The 25,140-nt window shown below is 49.0% G+C and overlaps 1 protein-coding gene across 16 annotated transcripts in view; it reads right to left on the minus strand.

The window, feature by feature from the left end:
• SLC7A1 (solute carrier family 7 member 1) overlaps positions 1-25,140 on the minus strand; it is a 79,095-nt gene that overhangs the window by 5,403 nt on the left and 48,552 nt on the right. For all 16 annotated transcript variants that reach the window (XM_070577894.1, XM_070577887.1, XM_070577897.1 and 13 more), the window contains 10 exons: positions 19,792-20,175; positions 16,664-16,822; positions 14,724-14,898; positions 8,990-9,111; positions 8,110-8,332; positions 7,208-7,347; positions 4,580-4,682; positions 2,610-2,827; positions 2,185-2,351; positions 1,398-1,506 (listed from right to left, as the gene is read on the minus strand). In XM_070577894.1, coding sequence (XP_070433995.1) covers positions 1,398-1,506; positions 2,185-2,351; positions 2,610-2,827; positions 4,580-4,682; positions 7,208-7,347; positions 8,110-8,332; positions 8,990-9,111; positions 14,724-14,898; positions 16,664-16,822; positions 19,792-20,161 — 1,786 coding nt within the window. In that variant the 5' untranslated portion in view covers positions 20,162-20,175. The remainder of the gene's footprint in view (positions 1-1,397; positions 1,507-2,184; positions 2,352-2,609; positions 2,828-4,579; positions 4,683-7,207; positions 7,348-8,109; positions 8,333-8,989; positions 9,112-14,723; positions 14,899-16,663; positions 16,823-19,791; positions 20,176-25,140) is intronic.

Consider the following 25,140-nt stretch of genomic DNA (forward strand, 5'->3'; position numbering starts at 1 on the left):
TGCGAGCAGGGGCAGCAGCAGGCATGGGCCCGGGAGGGCAGCCGTCCCTCAGCTCCAGCCACTGACCACCTGGTTGAGGACCCACATGGCCACTGGACGGGGATGGGACAGACACTCAGGAAGTCGTGCTGGTCCCTCCCGGGGTGGGACTCCAGCAGGTGCAAGGGCACCCGCGGGTCCCCATGCTGTCTGTACAGGCCCAGCGGGCTGCTCTACACAGTGACTGTCAGAGCCTTCGAGTCACCCGAGAATGTACGGAACACAAGAACTCAGGCCATTCCAGCGTCCAGAGGGCTCCAAAGGTCCGTGGTGGGGGCAGGGATCTGTGCCGCTAACTACCCGCCCAGGAATGTTAGCCCAGGGCCTGGGGCCACCTCGTGCAGGAGACACAAGCAGAGCAGGCCTTAGAGGAAGGACTTGGCAACCAAAGCCAGGAAAGAACCTAAGGCCCTGGAACCCTAGAGCTGACAGCAGGGATGCTCAGAGGCAGGTGTCTTCCACCTCCAGGGGAGAGCGAGCGCCCCACCCACATCTCAAGCGATGGCCACAGGGGGCTGAGCACGTGCCGCTGTGAAGCCTGAGCCAGCTCCCTCACATAAAGGCTCCAGGGGAGCCGTCTGTCTACTGAGACATGGGCTGGACCGTGCAGAGAATGAGGGGCCTGCAGAGAAGGGAGATCACGCGGCTGTAGCCGTCTGCCCCACGTGCTGCCTCCCCAGGCTGAGAGGTTTGGCAGAAACACGGTCCTGAGGGGACTGCTCTTGTCAGTGACACTGAGCAGCGAAGGTCAAGGCCAGTCCCCTGGGCATCAGCACTCAGGCTCAGACACTGAGGAAGGAACCTGAGTCTATCACCTCCTGCCCCAGATGCCGGAGGCCAAGAGACGGGGTGAGCCACACTCAGCCCCACACAGGGCCAGCACTGGCGTGGTGACACCCAAGCCTCCCACAGGCCCTGCCATTGCCCGCAGCCCACACGAGCTGGTGCAGGCGGTGCGCAGGCCAGAGGAGGTCCAGTCCAGACTCTCCCATCTGGGGTGAAATGAATGGGGGCTTTATCAACAGCACACCCATGGCCTTGTTCCTATTAACGTCAAGCTCTTGCCCAGCGAGATAATCAGTTCAGAGAAGAGGCTATCAAAATGAAAAGTATCTAAAAGGGAGAGAGAACTCACAATCTAGCAGGAGTTCCTCATTGTTTGAGAAAAAACTGCTGATTACATGAGTTTTCACTATGTTTGAAACCTGAAACGAGGAAGGCTCGATGACATTAGCATCCAGCCAAGTAGCAGGGAATAAGAATGAGCCACACAGCACTGGCTCCGGGTCAGGCAGGCCTCCGAGAGACGTGGGGACATCGGCCATGCTGGGTGCAGCGAAACCCACCACCTGACGTACCTATCAGCATCCACACTGCAAACCGGACCCACGTGCCTTGGTCCAACTGCATCATGAGATAGATGTTCACAAAGATGCTCAGGACGGGGAGTACCGGCAGGAACGGCACCTGCAAAGACATGAGGCGGCAGTGTCAGATCTGACGGGTGGAGGGCATGGAGATGGTGCCCATGTGAATCACTGAGAAAACTACCTAGAAAAAGACAATGCACCTGACATTTACATGGACTGCCACATTTATATGGGGAAGAGGAAGCGAGTACCAATCCCCACCTCTGCCCCCAGCCCACCTCTCCACACCCCCAAGACACACACACACACACACAGGCAAATCCTAAGAGGCGGGAGTTGGGTTCTAAGCCACTAATTGCCAAAATGAGCAGAAAAAACTAGAAGAGGGACTTTCACTTTATCCCTAAGGTTGAACTATTTTATCGTTTGTATAATCTGAAAATGCAGAAGCCGTGGTCCTCTCCAAGTCTTGGTAATGACATGTGACCCACCTAGGCGGACATTTATGAGAAGCCCCCGTGGATGAGGTGAGCTAGGCCTCCTGAGGGCCCGGGACAGGGAGGGGCGCCCTCTCACAGGGTCAGGTTCTCTCTCAGCAGACACCGTCTGTGCCCTTGGGCCCCTCCTCATATTCCCCTGAGGCCGGCTGACAAGCACTTCCCTCTGGACACCCAGGCCAGGCCAGGTCCGTGCAGGGCGGGCCTTCCAGCAGGAGTGCCAGGGTCTGTGACCTACCAGGAGGTTCCCTCCAGGCCCACTAGGCAAAGCTGCTCACCTTAAATGAGAGCTTGGTCTTGCTCTCAGGCTGCCTCCAGACGATGACCGTGACCAGTAAACAGAGGAGGGCAGATCCCGTGAGCACGAAGATCGCCCACAACTTCCCTTCGGTCAGAGCCTCCTTTCCCAGCACGGCCACGATGCAGAAGGTGATGATGAGCATCGCTAAGGGGAGGGGAGAGAGAGGTGCGACTCAACCATTCCTCACGTTCCCACAGATATCCTCAGTTCCCCCCAGAATCTGCGGAGAGGCAGGCTCCACGTCTGCAGGCATCAGCTGCGACTAGGACAGAATAACCGACCTCCCAGTCCAGCAGCAAGACAGCTGCTGAGCCTTCCCGCTCTCCCCAACCCCCGCTCGCAGGAAACCACACAATGCCAGCAAGCCAGACCCCAAACAGAAAGGGACGGGCAGACTCTTACCTATGAGGCTGGTGGAAATGTTCACAATTAGCCCAGAGGATTTGGAAGGTTCCATGTTTTTGGGTGAGAGTATGGTTTTCAAAGAAAACCTTTCTGCTTCTGGTAAAAAGCCTGTCTGGGAATCGCTGGTGCTCACCAGCTCATTCTGGTCTGCCTGATCCAGCTCGTCACTAGTTCTGGCCATCTGGTACACCATGTTAGGTTGCTCTGGCTGATACCTGTAAGGAAATGCATCACACGCCCATCGGACTATGCTTTAATTAAGCAAAAGGACCCACACTAACTCAAGTTCTGAGTAAGCCGTCAAAGTTAAGGGGCCCAGGCACAAGGCATAAAATAGGAAGCAGGTAGTCAGAACAATGCTGTCTCTGGCAAAGTGCAAACAGCAGAGGGGACCTGGGTCCTCATCTTCTTCTCCTGCTTCTGGGTAACACCCTCCTTGCTGTCTCTGTTTGGAGGCAACCTAACCTCCACCACGAACCAGCCCAGAGGAATGTTCTGAGACGGTTCCTTGGCTCTGTGAAGTGGCACTGGCCCTTCGATGCTTAAGACAGTAGGACACTGCCAACAAAACTATGGCTTTAGGGAGCTAAAATACAGACAGAAATAGAAAGCAATAACATTAGGATCCTATTTGGTGCAGAGAGCTGGAGAAAAGTGTCTGCAGGCTGATGGATTTGAGAAATTCTGTTTGTGAGACTTAATTGGATCAACTTATTTTAAAACGCCAAGTGCCTTGGCATAAATAACTCTATAGCACTGAGCAAAGGACTGAGCCTGTGGCATGATTTCCAAGACACAGCTACCTAAAAGTAAAGCATTCATTTTAAATAAGGCTCCTTATCTTCCCACCCAAAATGAACACAGCTCAAATCTCTTCCACCAGCTTTGAAAAACAGAGTGCTATATAAATCATTTTCATACACTCTACGAGTGAACATAAAGATATTTAACCAGTTTTTCACTGATTCACATATGCAAAACCATTCAATCAAGAAAGTGAGGCGACCGCATAGAAAATTCTACTGTTGAGCCCTTGGGAAGGAATAAGTGGTCAGAAAACTAGCAAACCAGTTTTAGCTGCTTCTACACAGCCACTACACCAAGGTTCAACGCAGGTTTTAAGTAGATTAGCTGCTGAGCACATTAGAAATGGAATCAATGGCCTTGCAAGTTTAAATACCTGAAAAGCAATAAGGAGGCTCTGGCCAGGGGACCAACACTGCAAGTCTCCAGAAGTACATGTTCTCACGATGATGCCACCCTGGGCCATTTCTGGGAGTGAGGAAGCAGAGCCCTGTCCTTCCAGAGCAAAGGAAAATTGGCCCAGGGCTGTACTGTGGGAGGAGGGCACTGGAGCAGCTTAGAACACCAGGACACCAAGCCTAGGTCCACAGCTGCTTTATTATGGCCATCCACAGGGCCGGCCTGGTCCACGCAAGGCTAAAACAGCCAGAAACTGGAAAGTCTTCCTGAGCAGCAACCCCAACCGCTGCACGCCACGTAACGGCACTCATTCCTCCAGAGGTAGCACAGTGCTGCTACAGAAGCATCGCAGACCTAAGCTGCACAGCTCTTGGATTCTCCCAATACCCCCAGGGCCAGTCCTCAGTCCCCCCTGTTATAAGAACCTGGGCCAAATTGAAATCATTGCTCTAAGCCTTCAAAAATTCCAAATCCAGTGTACAGGCCCAACAGCCAGGTTGAGAACTTGTCTCTATCCTCCCAGCGTCCAGTGAGAAAAAAGAGGGCACATGATAGAGTGATGGGGGCCACCCCTGGCTCTTTTCAAGGATATTCTGTGTCTTCTCTAGGCTTCAACCACCAGATCCCAACTTCTCCTGGGCAGTTCCCAACGAGGCTATCAATAACCTAAAATTTACACTGAATAAACCATTAACATGAACTGTTAAAAGGCTAATAGGGTGCATCTACATTTCAGTCACGGAATCCAGAAAATCCATACATACCGTAAGACCAACACACAGGCAGCCACCAAAGAGTAAGCCAGGAGAGTGCCAATGGACATGAGGTCCACCAAGTCCTTCAGGTCAAAGAGGAAGGCCATCACAGCTGGGGAGGAGACAAACATCAGGATCTGTGGATGGCCCTCTACACCCTGACAGCCAAAACCACAACCCCCGTGATCCAGGGCAGGCAAGGATTGCTGCATTTACTTGCCCCCCCTCACCCCTGGCCCTTTCCATGGAAAGACTGCTTGAAGGGAAGAAAAGCTCAGGATGAAATCTCACACACAGTCCTCAACAGATGGTAATAACAATTAACATTCATAGAGAGAGTACTTTCATCAATATGACCTTTTTTGATCCTCATGGCAACTTTGCAAGCTATCCTTACAGTAGAGATGGAGAAAATGAAGTTCAGACATGTTGGGAGACTTACCTAAGGCCACACAGCTAGTAAGTGGAAAAGCCAGGATCTGAACTAAGGTTTTGTGACTCTAAGTCCAGTGTGTCTTCCTCTATACCATGTTGACTCATAGACAGTCATGTACATGCTATCCATCTACCCACCCACCACCTATCCATCCATCATCCATCCATTCATCATCCATCCATCCATCCATCCGTCCATCCATCCATCCATAATCTATCCATCCATTCACCTATCATCCACCCACTCATCCCTCATGTATCTGGCCCTCACTGAGAGCGTGCCAGTTACTGGGTGTTAGCTATATGTCACTGAACACAGAAGACCAGACAGTCCCCAGCCTCCCAGAGCAGAAGACACATGCATCAGTAGGTGACAGTGATGAGGAGGTGGATGAGGGCAAGTCCAGTGCTCCGGGAGGCCTTGCAGGGGCTCTGGGAGCACGGAAAGCAGTATTATTCCCAAACAATGTCAATCTGGTCACCATGACCCCACTTAAAAATAAAAATTAAAAAACCATGCTTATTTGAAAATCCTTTGCAACTTTTGTGAGAGTATGTATATCTATGTGGGTCTATATGTCAAGTCTCCCATTTAAAAAATTACTTGGCTAGCTCTACTTTGGGATATTTTCAAATCACATGCAATCAACACAAGTAAAAACATTAACATAAAACATTACTTTTCCACAAATATTTCTCAAGCCCCTATAGATTATGGCAACTAAAACAAATTTAAATTGAGGATAAATAATAGGATTAAAGAGCAATGAGAGCCTTCTGGATGTTCAGAACACTATCCAACAGTGCATGCCCCAGAGGCCTACATTCCTACTCCCAGAGAAACTTGAACCAGATTTCCTCCATGTGAGGTAATTTTAGAAAACCAAATACTTATTTACCACGCCCACCAAATTAAAAGAAAGAGTAAACCCTTTATAGTCACTTTAAAGATTATCGTTTGATCTCCCTTACTCAGCACAAGAAGGAAATTAAAGCCAGTCTTTAATATGATCAAATTACATGTAAATATCAAAAAACATTCACTATTTCCAATTCCTTAATCCCTTAAATCTATTGGTCATATTCTGACATATGCTGTCCCCAAACATGACCACTATGATCACTCTCAGAAATGCAGAATTGCATGACAAATTTGTTAAATGATGAAAAACTAGCTTTTTTTCACTACATAATATTAATCCACAAAACTAAGCATACTTTGTTAAGGGCATATATACTTACTAACAACAATTCATTCATTTAAGATGGTACAAACTGTGACTGGTATCATGTATCCTAATTTACCAAGAAGACCCACTACTCTCCTTGCACACTGGAAGGAGCTGGCCACTTTGGCATAAAAACAAACGAGGAAGCAAGAGCCAGCTCTACACTCACTGGGCGTGCGTCCTCACTTCTACATCTGTAAAATTGGACCATGCTTGCCTCAGGGCTATGAAACACAATCATTAAACATATAAACATATAAAACAAATAGCATTCGGTGCGTGTGCACATAAGTTTCCTTTTAGGCCCCCCCCTTTCCTTAATCGGGGGCCCCTGGAACACTCCATAGGTCAAAGGGTTCTTCAGTCCACTGATTTCATCTGTCAAAACTGTCCTCTTGGTGAAGAACCTACTAATTGATCAGATAAACCTCCTCTGGGCCTGCCATTATTCTATAAACTTAAGGAAAATGGCTTCACCAGCAACACCCTTAATATTCCCTGGGGAGTAAGTAGCACGTTTTACAAAACACTGATCATAAGGAATTCTCACTTTCCAGAGAATTCATAAGCTAAGATACATGGACACTGAATCTCCAGGACTAAGCAAAAGTCACTTGGCTTGTACCATGCAAGACGTCATCTCACCAAAGTCTATTCAGGGGCTTTGAGAAAAGGGAACAGACAAATGGCTCTGAAGGAACACTGTGTTCTAAGCTCTGCCCAATGAGAGGATAATAACGATAAGAGAATTCAAACTTCCTGAGAATTCCATGACATTGTCTGTAAAACCACCCTTTGCCTTTTGTCAAAAGGGCAGTTACACCTTGCAATAAACCAGGTTCCCAGGGTAAAAACCAAGTGTTAAAAAGATGAGTTGAAATCTCTCACAGAACAGGACAAGTCAAGATACTTCCCTAGGAGCAGTAACTCAACTCTTAAAATACTGGCACGTGAAATTAGTTCCGGTTCTTACCAGCAATGGCACCTGAGGTTAAGGTGGCGATTATTGGCGTTTTGGTCCTCTCACTGATTTTGGCCAAAAATTTGAAAAGCAGTCCATCTTCGGCCATGGCATAGATAACTCGAGGCATGGGAAACATAGAACCTAAAAGACTAGACAGAAGGAAGAGGCAACCCATCAGCAAAACCAGCTTGTCAGCAATAGAAAGACCATAATGTGCCCACACAGCTTCCCACTGAGGAGAGGGAGCCCTGAACTCTCACCAAGAACGGCCATCCTCCCAACCGTGTGAAGCCCATGGCTCCCAGACTCAGAATTCAATATGTCAACCCCAGAAAAAGCACCCACTCTAAGTACGTCTTAAGTTAAAGAATGGGAAATGTCTAACATAAACCAGCATGGCATCTAGTCATAATTTTTATGGAAGGGAAATTTTGTATTTATTCCTGCAATTCTCTCCAGCTGAATCAAACAGAAAACAGAAGCACCACTGCCTTCATGAGGACTTCTCTGTGGTATGCTGGCTAGCAGGAAACTTCAGGGGCAAAATGTTTCTCATGAAAAGGCACTTATTCCCTTTTTCAAGGTAGCCTCTGCCTTACGGCCAAACTAAGGGCCAAGATGTGGTGTTACGGAGGTGGCCTGGTCTAGCGGCCAAGGTCGGGAACAGACAGCCAGCCCCTTGCTAAGCAGATGATGTTAGAGTGGGCCTCAAGTTCTTCATGACGAAATATCAACAACCCAGTCAACTCTTGGATGATTAATAACAAGGAGAGAAACCACATAATCAGGGTTGCGCTGCTGGCTCTTTCAAGGGAAAAGAGGAATATTACCACTAAACCCACGTGTCCAGCTTTACACAGCCTAGTGCACCTCGTGTCTCCCCAAAGTTTCAGTTTCAGATCCGTAGCTACCTGGTGGAAAGAGCACAGAGGGAGCCGACGGCCACCGCGTACTTGGCACCTTCCCAGCCCACATGCTTGAAGGCGTCCGGCAGGGGGCTGTCTTTGTCCAGGCACAAGTATGGCATCATGAGTGTGAGGGCGGCCGACACCCCGAAGTAAGCGATGAAGCAAATCAGGAGGGACGCGACGATCCCCACAGGGATCGCCTTCTGGGGGTTCTTGACTTCTTCACCTAGAAGCAGCAAGGAGTCAGCCCTGGGAGGGCAGGACGGCGGGGCATCCGCACAAACCCATGAGATGCCCAAGGCCTCTCCGCGTCCAGGGGACCCGTGCCACCCACAAAAGACCACCCAACAGTGCTTGGCCCTATGGGAACCACGGTCTTCTGGGAACCGAGGGTGGCCCTCAGTAGCACAGACCAGAGGACCCATAGGCCCTGGGATGATGTTCCCGGCCATTACATCATTGTTCAGAGAAGGAAAAGATTTGTTTCCTTTGGCAGAGAAAATTGGGGAGGCCTGACACAGCCTAGCCTATTCAATGTGCCAGGATGACAGTATTTTTAATGGCCTCATTTCTCCCGGATGATGCACAGATATGAAGTCAGGCTGCAGCTAGGGCTGCCATTATCCCATTCCAGCAGCAGACAGTCAGTCACGTTCATGATGCAGAGTTTCCTGTTAGGCACTGCCACTTGGAGGAGTGATAATGGGGGGAAAAGATCAGCAGGAAGCTACAAATCTACACGTGACTCATGCAAAGAGCAGCAACTGGCACACATCCACAGGAAGGAAAACGGCGACCCACGGGTAAAATTAGTGCAGCCTGTCTGACAGGAGGGCAGGGGGACCCGGGGCCTGGGCTCCAGACAGCGGGTGGAGGGGCGTACCTGTGGTGGCGATGCAGTCAAAGCCCACAAAGGCATAGAAGCAGGTCGCTGCCCCTGACAGGACACCAGGGATTCCAAAGGGCATGAATCCACCAACACCAGGTTTCCCTTCTTTTGTGCCACTAGAAAAAAAGAGCCACAGTCAAAGGTCACAGTGAAGAGAAGCCATTCCAGTCACCCCACTGGCTTGTGACCACTCTCGGGCCGGGGGCTCCAGACCCTGGGTAAATGATCCTTGAGACAGCTGCCACCAGCTCCTGCATTCAGACTCCATGGGCAACAGGCCTCTGCTCTGCGTGGCCCAAAGACACAACGGTACCCACCCAGCCCTTTCCAGAAGCACCTTCTACATACTGACGTTGGCGGCGGGAGGATGCAGGGACTGTGAGACAGGCTGTCTAACAGGAGAGAGAGGAGAAACCAACAACAGTGGCTTCTCCCCAGGGACCCTCAGAGGAAGACATCAGGCTGCACAACAACACGTAGCTGCCAGCCAGGTGCAGGGGCCCCGGCCCGGGAACAAAACGTAAAGTCTCCCGTATTCACCAGTAACTCAAGTCTCAAAACAGGCATTTCCAGAGACACTGAGGTTAGAAAGTGAACTGTTTTAGCCAAGAAAAGCACTTCTTACACACCCACGTGCACAAGGCAAACAGTCGGGTGCTTCTTTGGGTGGGGGACCAGGGTCCAGCATGCCTCAGGCACATGGGCGGGCTCAGCACACATTTGTTAAAGTGATGAATGCAGAGTCAAACACACACATTCCGTAAACTCCAAAAGTCCCTGAAAGTTCAGAAAACAGTCCCAAGGAAGCGAAACCTGTGACTCCAAACACTGTGTCCAGGCCCAGGACAGGGCTTCAGGCTCTCCCAGGCCCTGTACAGGGCCTGGGGCAGCCACCTCTCATGTCAGTCTGGACACCTACCCCATGCCCTGCCTGTCGCCAAGTAATCTTAATACACTCTGGACCTCTGCTGCCACTGGAGGAAGAGCAGGAGGAAGTTTTCACATGTGGGACTTGCTGTGGGTCAGTAGCAACATGAGGGGAACCCCAAGAACACAACAGATAGAGGTAGGAAAAATCACTGCCAGACTCAAACAGAGGTTTGTCATCTCAAAGTATGACTACAATAAACCGCCAGCCCAGGTACAAAACTGGCAGCCCAGGACAAGCCAGTCAGCAGGGCCACCGGATGCATGGGGGGCAGAGCTGTCACCTCCTCACCAAGACACACAGGCCTCCCCAGGCCCCGCACAGCTGGCAGGCCACCCCCACAGTGTCCTGAACTCACGAAGAATGCGCAACACCCCCATGAACTGATTTCCATTATAAAAAGTGTTTCCAATAAAACAGTTGACAGCCAAACATCTCAGGACAGGGGGATGAGAAGGCCAAAGGAGAGGGGAACTCAAGGTCAAGATGTCTTCTGTGGGGAACTCCAAGTAGACCCTGTCGACTCCTGAACACAAATGGATAACATGGGAAGGTCTTCACCAAGACCCTGAGGTGCGCTCAGGTCCCCAAGTCCCTGCCAGGACAGACAGACAGTGCAGAGAGGCCTCCAGATCCCACCTGCCTCTGCGCGCCCCAACATCGAGGGCTGCAGAACAGCCGCAGGTAGGAATAAATGAACACCAGGAGTGATGGGTTTGCTTTGAACGGGCACATGGCAGAAGACCCTAGAAAGGACCTGGGAACTCCACTTTATGGGAAGAAGAAAGTGCAGGGTGTTACCTACCTTAAACCCCAGAAAGAGACAGGACTCGCAGAGGGTGAGGGCTGGAATGTGCCTTTGTCATGCAGACAGGTGAAGCGGAAATAACAATAAAAGCACAGAGAGCAGGGAGCAAGGGAGCTGCCGATAACTAGCAGAGCAAAAGGAAAGTAAAACAGAGGCATCTCCTTAGCTCCTCTGGATGTAACAGGCGAGGAATCAGATAACCGCACAGCAGATGGAACGTGAGCTACACAGGTGTGTCCCTATGTAACCCCAGGGGCCGTCCCAACGGTACGCCAGTCCCCACCACCTGTGACATGAACCGCGCCTGCTCCTCCAGCTCGGTCCCCTCCCAACCATCACTCCATACTCGGTGCGGGGACACGATGCAACTACAAAGAAGAACGAGGTCCTGATGTGAACAGACCTGTAGGATACGCTGGGTACGGAGAAGTGGATGCAGAATGCTACATTTTGTGTAAGAAAAGGGGAATAAAATATATATATATATATATACTATATATATAATACACATAATAAATATAAACATATATTTGCAATTGCTTGTCTTATTACAAATAAAAGCTGGAAGCTTACACACAAAAAAATAATGAAAATGATTATCTACGGGGGAGGTGGGAGAATGAGGTAGATGAAGAAAGGAATGGGAGCAAGACTCAGTGTAAACCTTTTTATAACATTATGACACATGAACCATGCGAATAGATCACCTACTCAAAAAATTAAACTTTTAAGAAAAGTTTGGGTACTACTGATGCCCATGGCAGAGTCCTGACACAAAGCAACCAGAGAACTCATTCTACCTAGCCTCAAACTGAAACATCTAGAAACATTTTTAAAGCCTCTTTATATACAATCAATAATTAACCTGTTATCTGCATGTGGTGGCTGTGACCACTCGTCATCTGGTGACTTACACATGAAGAGATGGGGAGGCAGGCCCTAGAGGCTGCCACGGCCAGCACCCCGACAGAGCGGCTCTTAGGTCAGTGCTCCCTCCCCTGCAGTCTGGGGGACCAGCCCTTCTGCTCCCTCCCAGCCGGGTAACTTACAAGTTAGCAAAGAGAGTAACCAGCAAAGGAAGGGCAGAGCAGGAGTCGCGTATTCATAACACCCCAAGCCTCGGGGGAGGGGGGCCTGACAGGGAGCTCCTTAGCAGTGGGTGCGGTACTCTCCCACTGCATCAGTGGTAATCGTCCTTCATCAGGACTTGGGACTCATAACTTCCACCTGCCACCCTTACATAAATTTCTACTTGTCCCCAAAAGCCACACTCGCCCTCCTACCACACAGTAATGAAACTCTTAGGCAGGCATAAAATCACGAAGAATAAAGACTGCGTGTTTCTCAGATTCTCTAGCTACGACGTGCAGCCATTTGATTTAAGCCAACACCTGTGTCTCCCGAGAAATGTGAGAGGAGTGAAGTGGGGAGGGAGGGTGCTCTCTAAAAGAAGGAACTTTTCTCATTTTCTTCCCACTGGCAGGAGCTGGAGTGGGAGCAGCCATCTTGGGCCCCGATGTGACCTTGGGAATGTGGGCCATGGGCAAAGCCACGGGATGGAGGAACTGGATTCCTGGCCCACTGAAGCAATAAATGCTGGACTGATAACCTGCAGGCGTAGACTTAGGAGACCTAAACCTTTATCTTGTGGAAGCCAGTGTTATTTTTGGGTTTCCATCCTACCTGACAGACACCATCCAGCAAAACTTCTGAAAGGTTTCCATGTTGTGCTGAGGTTTTATTCTTAACTACATTTGCTCCCCATCTACAGGACACTGGGTAAGAAAGCCAGAGGGAGCACAAGCCCGAGGCAGTAAAGAACCAGCCAGACTGTAGGATAACACTCCTATTCCAGACCAAGTGACAGACTGACTCACAGGCTCAAAGGGGCCTTTGCAGCCAGCCATGCAAAGAGCATCATCCACTCACACACACCCCATGCGGTCAGAACTGCTTCCAAACCCACGCAGGCTGAAGCTCCTGCATACCATGTGGTTTGCTCGGGAAATGCTCTCCTATTTCAGAGAGACAGGCAATTTCATGCAAGACCACAGGGTCATTGTCAGAAGCATAAATCTACTGGCTGTTAAAAAAAAAGGACAAAAGAAGCTCATAGGTTTTAATGAAATGAAAGAGCAAGCCGTGTCCCCGGCGCGCAGCACTCCCCCTCCTGGAGTGGCTGATCCGCCACCTCCGTGGCAGTGTTCCCGGGGCTGGGCAGATGCAACTGCAGGCGCCCCACCCAAGACCAAAGGGCCAGGCAACAAATGCCACTTTGTCCGGGAGGCCCGTACAGTTCATCATCGCTAGCATATGAGGTGTGAGGACGACGGAGGAAAGTAAATACCGTGGCTGGCACAAACAACCTCTTTATAAAAATAATAAAATTAAATCTCCGCTGACAACCAGGAAACAGGAAGCGCCCTCTATATTTAACTCCTGACCTGAAAGAGCAACCAGCAAAATAGGCTCCCAGAGTTTTCAAAGGCTACTACGTTACTTCAAAGCATATTTTGAATGGGCTTTACTCCACCCTGAATTAATGGGCACCAATAAATTTGGCAGAAATACGACACAGGAACGTTTGGGGAGGATACATTAAAAGTCCTCACTTCTCTGTAAAAAGATTTAGTTCCCAAAAGAAAGGCTCTCTTTGTTTGACCTGTTAACCACACAATGCTAGAGTTAGTGGAGTTTCGTGCATTTAATTCAATAGTTTCTTGTTTGTATTCTAGTAGTGACCTAGTCACACATCAATGCCTGCCTATTGCTCAGACCCCTGGAGGATGTGGCTGTGCACCTGGCCCTTAACCGGCAACCACGCTGGCGTGTGACCACTCAGATTCCCAATGTGGGATCTCATTTCTCAGCCTCGCTTGCAGCTAGATGTGGCCGCCTACTGGATTCTCACCAGGGGAATGTGGGCAGAAGGGACATGCGTCTTCCAGATCTGTCCTTAAAAGCACTGGGCACGCCCTCCTCCACACTCTCTTCCCCTGGCTGGGGGAGCTGGATCATGCCTGCACCCATAGCCCAGCTCTGACCAGGCCGACGAGGACGACGTCCTTGGGATGGAACAACCAGGTGGACGATCCGTGTCCCTGAATGCCTGTGTGTAGCCACACTGGCCAGCAAACCTGGACTGCTCATTTCAGGACCTGAGACATCATTTTAAAGCCACCACATTTTAGGAACGTGTCTTTATCACAGTGGTTTAACTTTTAGCCTTAATCAAAATACAATCATAGACAAAATCAAACTCCCAGGTCTCCATTCTGGGGCCCTAAGATTCACCTGAAGATCTGACAAAAAAGATACATTACAAGTGTTTGGCTTTTGTTTCCTACATAATCTGAGCTCGTTGGTGAGGGTTCACTGAGGGGCCCGGAGAAGCACAGGATCAAGAGCCGGCCCGGCACCTGCCTCCGGTCCTGGGGGACACGAAAGGGTGACAGGGCTGACGCAGCCCAAGTCGAGTGTGGGAGAAAGAGATGATTCTAATCATATTTTGGTACTTCAGTAATTCTAAAAACCTTCGATAAAAAGCTTGTGATAAAAGCGCCAGATACTTCTTTCTTCCATATTATACAGGAAGGCATTTCAAAATAAAGTGGTATCACCCTAGTATTGCAGAGAAAATCTTTTCTGAATACAAAATTCAGGGGTTGGTCATGAAACAAACTATGAGGAGAAAGGGATTCCTCAGTGAGTCTGACATGAGCCTCAACTATGCACAACTGTGGAATCAGAATGAAGATTCTGTTTTCCCCTATACCTTCCTTTGTCACACAATGTTCTGACTAGTTCAGGAAAATAAAACTTAACACAAATTTCAAACAAATAAAACACCCTCAGCTACTTGACTGCAAAAGATAATTAACAAATATTCAAATCCCAATTACATTTTTTAAAAAGACTTGTATCGTCCGAGCCAATTACATCCCCCAAACACACGAACTGCCACGTGCCAAGAGACAGAAGAAACCACTCACTTGTTCAAGCAGAGATGACCGGACGCGTTCCGGAAATCCTCCTCGCTGAGCTGCCAGTTTTTAATTGATCCTTTCACAAATCCTGACACCATTATGAAGCCCAGGACCAGAACGTTGATACAAGTGAATATTTTGTTGACCATGGCTGACTCTTTCACACCAAGAGTTAAAAGCCCTAAAAAAGTGCATAAACAGAGAACCCTGTCTGAGTGTTAACCTCGCACCAGACAAGTCCTTCCTGGGACGGGGACGGGGACGAGAGGGTGACAAAGAATCCATGTGGCATCAAACTTCTGAAGACTTCTGAGAGCCTCTGGGAACGGGGCAGAATTAATCATCCTTCTAGAGGCAGGGAGCAAAATAACCAAAGTCTGTGGGGTGTTTAATAAAGCTGTCAGGCCTCCGGGTCCCCTCTGGAACCGACTGCGCCATCCAGGGGGCACAAGGGACTGTGGAGATGGGGAACAGCACAGCCAACCGCCCTCGGACAGCAAGCCCCTCCCAGGGGACCAACAGACAGCCTCTCCCCACACCCCACACCCCCCACACCCCGCCACGGAAAGTACATTACTGGGAACTACCCCCGACCCCCACCCAGGGAACAGGATTTTATTTTCTCCAAGGCGGAGATACTTTGCTCAGTTTCTTGGTAGAATGAGAGACTTTCAGATGAGAAAACGATTCAGATTTACTTTGGGACATTAGTCACATCAGCAACAACAACTACCTGTGGTTGTGGAACCACCAACACACACGGTTCCTCCTTGGACTCAGTGCATATAAAGCAATGTCTAGGCTGGACCACTCCTAGCTCACAAACTCACATAAGTGATAAAAATGCACAGAAACCACGTGACAACACTATCTCTGAGGCTTATGCAATGGGGCCACCTAGGGTAGACACGCCATTTGGGGACTTCTCGGGAAACTCTCACTGGGCAAGAAAAGAGACTTAGAAAGGTGAGAGCCCAACGTTTATGATTTGAGACAACTGCCCTGCCGTGTACACCTTTTACACATTTTAAAACGAAAAATGCTCCACAAAATAGACTGAATGCTGAAACACAGACGTTAGAAGAGAACTGAGAAATTAGTCACAAGGGGCAGTTCACTACACTCCGCTGTGTTTTCTCTTGAGCGTCCCTCCCTCTCATGTTTATGAAAATCTCACCAGAGCAAACTCAACTTCTGAGACAGGTTCCTGCCAGCTGGACCAGAAATGCTGCTGAGACCGGCCTGTGCGAAGTGATTCCAACTACATGATGTGTAAAATACGGCATGTTGTTTTTAAAACCTATCCAAGATTTTCTAACCTCAAAGGAGAATTTATCTGCACTTCAGCCTAATGTTTATATGAACACAACTCCCAGCCTAGAGCCTGGAACACGGGTAAACGTCACCAGGAAGAAGCTGCCCCCAGCGGGGTTCAGGGAACATCTGGAATGTTAAAATTCTATACCCACAACTTTGTCATGAAACTCCTTTAAGAAAAGGGGGTTTTGGCGGTTGTTAGGTGTCAAACCACCCGCGGCTGCTCCCACACCCAGGCACACGTCAGCATTCCAGGCAGACCGCATTTCTCTACATCCTCCTGCCTGCCGAACGCCAACGTTCCTTTCCAGATGGTCATCCACTGAGTCTAAAGATTTTGTATTACTGGGTCACTTGTACGAAAGGCCTTCAGTACTAACAAAATCTTACTCCACAAACAGTTACACAAACACCTGAGATTCTCTTTAAATGAAATGACATGCAACTCGACAGCTATTAATTAGGCCAACCCTACATGACAAAAAAGATGTCTGTGTTAATTACAGAAAGAAAGAAAGAAAACGAGGGGAGGGAGAAAGAGGAAAGGAAGAAACAAACGTAACGAGAGCCTGTCCTATACCTTGGACCTCTCCCTCCAACCTGGGGTCTCTCTCAGTGTGTGGCTTTACCTGTTAAAATAAGAATTATAATCACGGCAAAGATGTCTGGGTTTTCAGCCAGCACTCCAGGGGCATTGAGAGCCATGTGCATCCGTGAGAACTCCCCGATGGGTCTGCCAATCAGCTCGTCAAACGTTGCACTCCAGGCTCGCGCTACACTTGAAGTACCTGTCACAGAGCACATGGAGGAGCAAAGGGAAGGAAGACAATTAGTAGAGTATTTGTCATCAAGCTTGTTTACAGCATCCATGCGGGGGTCACAGCCAGTGCAGTGGAATTTTCCATCAGCAGCCAGACCCCAATATGTGCTAACTCAGAAGCGAGGGTCAATTAGTGTTCACCGTGAAGTGAAAAGCATGTGAAGGCTTCTAGGGCCTGGAAAGAAACGCATTTTCCATCACAACTCAACACGCACCTGTACACTGTGTCCCAAAGATATGACTGAATAATAAAAGTTTTATAAAACGATGTTACCCTTACCACGTGAGAGGCACCCTGATAGCATTCATTCAATTCTACCCACTTCATTTCATTACAAAAAGAAATACCGGTGGCAAACCATGACAGTGACGTCGCCCTCCACTCAGGGGCTGCAGTCTGAGACACCTCGCTCAGAAAGCTCCTGTTCCCAGACCCTTCTGGCAGCAGAGCTGAGGGTACCTGCCTCCCAGTGAACAGTGCTCTCCCCACAAGGGGGGACCGGGGAGATGCGCAAGGTGAGGGGCTGACCTCGCCGCAGAACAAAGTCACCTGCTCACTACCCAGGAGGCGTCAGCCACCTCTGTCACTCTGTGCCTAAACCTGGGCTCGCACCCACAGGCCTCTGAGGGCCCGAGTGCAGACGAAGCCTGACTCCCCCCGTTCTCCCCACACCCACATGCCCCACGAGGAGCACAGTGGGCACAGCAGGCCACAGGCCAACAACAGCTGGCTGCCGCTCATGCTCTCTCTCTCTCTCTTAGTCTGAATAAAGTCACTGCTTTTCCAATGCTGTTTCTCAGGAAATGTTGCTACAATTCCAATATTCACAACAGCGTTTTCCTCCACTTTCAAAGGGGGCCTTGCTGGTGGCTGCGGTGTGGCTCATCCACAGGATTCTTCCAGAGTGATCTGCACAGAGTCAGTTTCACTATTTGGTCTCATGATAAGTATTTTTCCAACAACTCAAAAATCTGATCACATTTCTTCATCCTGAGCAGCCAGCCTATTATGAATTCTGTCCATCGAGGCCACAAGTCAGTGAAGGAAACTGGCCTCCCCATCTCCCCCAGAGGCTGGCTCACTGCTGAGGGGCTCCAAAACCCCACTGCTGGGTGGAAGGTTTGGGAGCCTATCCACTCCCCGCCTCATGTGTGCTGGAAAGACTGCCCTTCCCCAGCAGCACAGCCCAAGAAGCACCAGCAGTGAGACGCGTGAGTCTCATGCAGGCAGCAGTGCTCTGGCCGGGAATGTCTCCTTTGCTGGTCTGGAAGCGGGCAGCCGCTTACCCTCCCTGTCCTGTTTCACGCCCCAGTAAATCCAGGAAACATAACAGCCCAGCTAAAGCAGCTACAATCCCACCGAGAGTCTTCGGCTTGTGCAAGCGCTCATGGCTGTGAGTTTTGGTGCTGCACTGAGAAAAACCACGTTTATGAATTTTATTTTCGAACTTGGAAGAGCAAGCTCTACTGGCTTTCCCGGAGATCGCCGGTGCTGAAAGCAGAGGGAACGTGCCGCTCAGAGAGCTCCGCCAGAGCCCTGCCAGCTGGAGCGGGTGGGTATCAGGGGCCCCCGGAGGCCCAGGGCCCGCCCCGGCAGGCAGCATGCAGCCCTGTGCTCGGCATTCCCAGCGGATGCAGGAGCAAACCGGCCCTGCGCTGCTCAACTTACCACATCTTACTGTTTTATGATACTTTTGTTTTTTGTTATAGAAAGCTTGCTAAAATATAAATGGAATGTTTCACGGCCATTTGTATTTCTACTTTTGTGGACTGGCCATTCATATCCTTTGGTTATTCTTACATTCAGTTGTTTGTTTCTTTTAAGTTGATGTGTTCAACTTTGGTTGTAATCAAAATACAAATAACACAAAGAGAAACAAAGCATTTAACCCATCAAACTAAAAGGCTTTATATTTCTGGTGTTTTCATTTGCTGGTTGGTTGTTTTAACGCTGATGCCCAGGACTGGCAAGGATGTGAGGAAGGGGCCCTGCCATCAGGGGTCATAGTCAACACTGGCCTCAGATGCAGGCCCGCTGACCTGGACATTCTGATCTCAGACCCTTTTAAGGGAAAAAATCATGGCTATGCCCAAAGATATTAAGTAACTAACTGTTTATAACAACAACAATATAACTGGAAATAATCTAAATACCGCACAAGACACTCAATAAATCATGCTCTGTGTATAAGTCTATATAATGGTATGCCATCATTAGGAATATTACTATGGAAAGATAGTAACACTAAGAGAAATGCTTACCATATACTGTTTTATAAATAAAGAGACATATCACACAAAAAATATACATTTAAGTTCACAAAGATATTAACAACAGCTATACCCTTAAACTCTTAGAGATTGTCTCATCTCTCCACTGCGTCCCTAACACCCACATAATGTTGGGCACAGAGGAGGTGCGCACCAAACACTTGTTGAAATAAAGAAAGAATGAATGAATAACAGAATTAATTTCTCTGGGTTGTCAGACTGGACGATCTCTACTTTCTTCTTAGTGCTTTTCTGCACTTCCCAAACTTTTTGGTATCAGTGATGTATTTACTCTAGTAATCAGAAAAAAATACTGAAAGAGACTGCATTCTTTTTACCTAATTGGAAACGTCCTGTTGAGTATCTGTCTCTCACGATCATAGAGAGAACACTGTTGGCCTGGCTTGTCCCCACTGAAGGTCTGATGCACTCGATCATTAAAATCAAGGGCAAAGACCAAAGTGAGCAACGACGCCCACGAGGCTGCCTCAGCCCCCCATAAAAGGAACAGGGGAAGCGTAAAAGGGTCAGGAGAGGAGGCAGAGCCCAGGGAGGAGCTAGACACAGTCAATCTGAGGAGCAAACTGGGGGCATCGCCCACGGACTGAAGGGGAGCACGACAGAAGAGGGGGGAAGGGCACAGGCTCCAGGCCCCCTGACACTTACCGATGATGTAGGAGAGGATTAAGTTCCAACCGGTGATGAAGGCCCAGAGCTCCCCGACAGTGACGTAGCTGTAGAGGTAGGCAGAGCCTGTCTTGGGGACCCGAGCACCAAACTCGCCGTAGCAAAGGCCTGCCAACACCGAGGCCAGCGCCGCGATCAGGAAGGAGATGACAATGGCAGGGCCCGCGTCCTCACGGGCCACAGCTCCGGCCAGGACATAGACGCCGGCACCCAGCGTGCTACCCACCCCCAGGGCCACCAGGTCAAAAGTGTTCAGGCAGCGGGACAGCCGGCTCTCCTCCCGGCTGCAGTCCACAACTTTCCGCCGCAGCATCTGATGCCCGATGTTGAGTAGCACTTTGCACCCCATTTTGCTGTTCAAATCTGCCCAAGAAAAATAACAAACGTGTTTCATTATTGCATTCGTCTTATCCATCAACCTCCTCTTACTGCAGCAAGGACAGTATTGTCATCTACTGCGCAAATGTTTTAAGTCTCAGAATTCCACGTGCAGTTGCCAGAACATCCACCAGGGACTTCTCCAGTCTTAGGCATAACCCATACATACAGAAATACGTGGGAGGCCAACACACCAGGCTGACTTGACTTTGAGGTCTCTGAGCTTCCACATTTATCTCAGTTCTTGTTTTTTTGGTGAGAAAGATTGGCCCTGAGCCAACATCTGTTGCCAATCTTCCTCTTTTTGTTTGAGGAAGATTGTCCCTGAGCTAACATCTGTGCCAGTCTCCCTCTATTTTCTGTATGTGAGATGCCCCCCCAGCATGGCTTGATGAGTGGTGTGTAGGTCCGCACCCGGAATCTGAACCCATGAACCCCGGGCCTCTGAAGCAGAGCGTGCAAACTTAACCACTATGCCACCAGGATGGCCCTGATCTCAGTGCTTCTTGAAACCTTCTATGGGCAGAAATTATGCAGTATGGGAAACACAAATTAATGACATTGTTCCTGCCCTCAATAATCATACAATTTCCCAGGAAAAACAAGATGTTATTCCAGGTATACTGTAATGGAAGGCAAACCAACCTATATTTTAATTTAATTATTAAAACTGAGAGGCCTTGAATAACAATAAGAATGCTGTGCAGACCTTTCTGAGATCCTCTGAGGGCAAAGACCAAGCTGTGTCCACTTTTAAGTTAACACAGAGTTAGGTCCAAAACAGAAAAACATTGAATTTTTACAAGTTAGGACTTTGTGTAACCGTTACTACTCCAGGAAGCACTTTTCTTCTGGACTAAAACGTTATCAGCCCAACACGCTATATGATGTATTTCTGAGCATCTATCGAGAGAGCCACATGTTCACATACAGGTTACATCATCCAACCTTCCCACGAAACACACCCAGTGAGGGCCCCAGGGTGCCTCACACATCAAGGACAGCATCCCAGGTCAGCATCTAAATCGATCTCCTATCACGCACAGGCCAACCTTGCCCAGGTGGCTCATTCTGAGGGGGTGAGGACTGCCAGTGAGCCCACTGCCAGGATGGACCAGCGCCCACGCTCAAGGAGGTGGAACAGAACTCTTCACCCTTCAGTGTGGGCTGCCCATAGTGACTTCCTTCCAAAGAGGACAGTTTGGAAAGGGGAGAAAAAAGAGGAACTTTACAGTGGAGAGAGCTAACAGACAACACCTTGGCCAGGTGGTCAACACCAACATCAACAGTGATAAGCCATGTTGACTGTACGATGTGATGAGAAGGGCTCTTCACCTCTGTGCTCTTCCTCCCCCAAACCATAACTCCATTCTAATCACGAGAAAATACCAGACAAATCACAGATGAGGAACATTCTACAAAAACAGCTGATCAACACTTCTCAGAACTATCAAGGTCAACAGAAACAAGGAAAGCCCCAGAAACTGTCACAATCAAAAGGAGCCTAAGGAGGGAGGACGAGTAAACATAATGTGAGACCCTGGACCCAATTCTGGAACAGAAAAAGGACATTAGGGGGAAACTCAGGAAATCTGAATACAGTGTGGACTTCAGTAGCGCATTATCGCTTCATTAATTACAACTAACACAGCACACTGCTGTCAGATGCCAGTAACAGGGGAGCAGCGAGGAGAGGACACAGGGACTCTGCACTATCTTCACACCCTTCCTATAAATCTAAGACTGTTCTAAGATAAAGAGCTTACTTAAAAAACAACGTGTGCACAGATAAGCTATCATCATGACTTTTAGCTCCTGAGGTAGAAAAACTATCCCTGATTTTTCCTCTTTATCATCAACTGATATTTACTGTCCTAACTCTGCTGCAATTAAGTCACTGAAAACAAAATAATCTAAATGGAGATCGCAGATCCAGCAAAATCCAGACCTAACCACCTAGACTTGGTTGACTGCTCGTCCACACCCGTGAGGCCTCAGGGCCCCGGGGAATGTGCAGTCCGGCACCCCTCCCGGCCTCAGGCCAAGGCCCCTCTGCAGAGCTCCAGGTGTGGGTGGTGTCACCGGCCAGCTCCAGGTCACAGGGGAAGGGGGCCACGGGGGATCGAGTCGGGTCAGTCCACTCTGTATTTTATCCGACAGGCCAGAGGAGAGAAAAATATCAAGACTCATAAAATTTTTAGCTAGAATGGCGAATAAAAACGATCCAGTCTGATCTCCTCACTACAAAGCTGAGGAAAGATAACTCAGAGCCCCGCGTCAAATAAGGTCACAGGGCTCTGAAGGCACACGGGGCCAGCTCCTCCCTTAGGGCTCTGGCCCTACAGGTAGGAAGGAAATGATATCACTGTGTAGGAAAGTGGGGAGGAAATGAGGAAAGACGACGTTATTTGTGGAACAGAAGTGGAACAGGAAAACCACAGACACAAGGGTTTGGTGGAAAACGGCAGGTGACATGAACAGGAGAACAAGCACAGAGACCAATGGCTCCCCAGTTTGTTTTCAGCAACGTCCTGGCCTGTCTCTGAAAGCTCTCAGTCGGGAGCAGACTCTGAGTGTTCTGGCAAGGCGGCGGGGCCTGTGGAAGGCAGGTTTCCTAGATGGTCAAGACAAGGGCTCAGAGTGGCTAGAGGGGGGAGCAGGATTGGGAGGACCCGCCTAGGACACCAGGCCCTGGGGAAGGGTCCAGCACGGTCCCAGTGAGCCCTCAGTGTAATTCCCCCAAAACTGCCTTTTCTTTTCTTTTCTTCCTTACAGGATTTAACTGGACTTATTCAAGTTGAATTGCAAATCACGACAAAGCCATTAGGAAACAATCACTTGGATAACAAGCTAAAAGGGAAGATGTAACATTTCAACACCACCCTTGACAGAAAAGGCTGTGCCAGGGGATGCACAAAAATCACTGTAAAATAACTTCTCCACATCGTTTTTGGGGGGAAGGACGTATTTTAAGTACATGGGAACCTTAAAGGGAGTGGGGTGTGAAAGCTCCTTTTGCTCTGCACTGTTTTCAGTTTGGTTGTGACGGGGTTCAGGGCAGGCCACCCCAAGATGCGCCACTCTAGTATGCAGACTATTTCAAGCTGAAGACAATAAAGGCTCAGACTCAGCAAGAGCATTCGACCTTTCCCCCCTAACTGCCTAAAAGAAATTTAAAACAAAGGCCTGTCCCCAGGACAGGCCATCACCATGGATAACTTTGGGTTCAGTAGACTGGGAGGATCCTTGCTCAGCCCACTCTTATCAAAGTTCTATTTACCAAACATTTGCTTTTCCATTTCCATGTGGGTTGCCTTCCTCCCCTTTGAAGACCCAAACCACTACCCCAAAAGTCCTCCTTGTCTGCAGCTGAAGATACTTAAAGAGGCAGCCTCAGCCAGTTGGCTGAGTTGCTCAGTGTGCCTGAGCCTCTCCCATGTATACGTGTTATAAAGCTTTGTTTAATTTTCTCCTCTTATTCTGCCTCATGTGAATTTAATTTGTTGTCCGGCCAGAAGGACCCAGAGCGGGTAGAGGAAATGTCTTCCTCCCCTACAGCTGGTAAGTGGGGCTGACATTTAGAGAGAGCACCTGCCGGCTCCCACCCTCTCCTAGATGTAGTTTTTGGTTAAGAATAAGCAGACTGTCTCTCCAAAACAATAAAGGCACAGACAATGCAATTAAACACCATTTTCCTTCCCAGGCGGCAGAGTCAAGTCACCTAAGGCCCAGGAGGGTAGGATGAGCCACTTGCCTTCCTCTGAAAGGCAAGATGCATTCCGCCCCGGGCTCTTTGCAAGGGCTGGTTTCTAGTTTACAGGCCTTTCTCTAAAGTGAGCTGTTGTCCCAGGCAGAAGCAACAGCTGTGAGGGTGACTGCACTGGGATTCTTGGCCAGGGGCACACTGGAGCCCAGACACGCCCCAGGAACAGATTTCTGAGCCTCCTTAGAACAGAAGGCAAATGGGAGCCCAGTGACCTCACATTGGGCCAAAATGACCCACCTGGACACACACAGCTGCAAAGCCTATGTGCCACGTGAGCCTGTGTATCACCAGCAGGGGGAGGGCTCCCCAGAGGAAAATCCACTCAAAGATCCCACTGACTAACAATTGGGGGACCTCAGCACCATCTCCAAAATAAAGGGGGCAGGTATTGAATTCTATCAATTTAGATGCAGATTCTGGTTTTCAAACAAAATGTGAAAGGGAATTCTTTGTTGAGACTACAAACCACAACTACACAGAGGCCGTTCATTTCTTTTAAATAGATTCTCAGTGGCCCAGTTTCTTTAGGCTCAGTTCCCAGGCCACTGGGAGGCGAGCACTCTGTGCGCTAATGGAGAGAGAGGCACAATAGGGACCCGGACTGGAGATTAACTTCCCTTTACTTTTACCTTGGTTACTTCTTAAGTACTGCTTGCTATCTGGGGCAATCTCAATTCCTCTGGAAGATACTGGAAAAAAACACAGCCAATTGATGTGGAGAGGCCCAGAGCTGAAAATCCGGGGAACTTCAATGTCTCGAGTTAGCTGTTCGGTTCTGCTTTCCAGAGTAGGAGAAAATGAGATACTCATTGTGCCCTGGGTTTATTTTTAAGAAATAGCCTGTCTCCCTGGAAGTCATGCAAAACTATGCTCTCAAGTGGCATCATCTGCCAGTGTTCTGTACACATTACTTCACCATTCACACTCATGCTAGGACCCCAAAGCAGGTTGTGCAACCAACGGTGGGACTGAATGAAACGTCTCTATGCAAACGAATCTACCCCTTCCGGGCCCAGCAATGTCAGGTCTACACAGACCTCCTGCTGCTGGTGCTTATGCAGAAAGCTGCCAGGATGCTTTGAAAGCAGGATCTGGAAATGAGTCTATCCTTGCTTGGGAGGAGAAATTTGTACAATGGTCGACACCTACACTCTCATTTGAGGTTTTGACAGAAATGATGCAAA

This window comes from Equus przewalskii, chromosome 16 (genome assembly GCF_037783145.1).
Source record: "Equus przewalskii isolate Varuska chromosome 16, EquPr2, whole genome shotgun sequence".
NCBI lineage: Eukaryota > Metazoa > Chordata > Mammalia > Perissodactyla > Equidae > Equus > Equus przewalskii.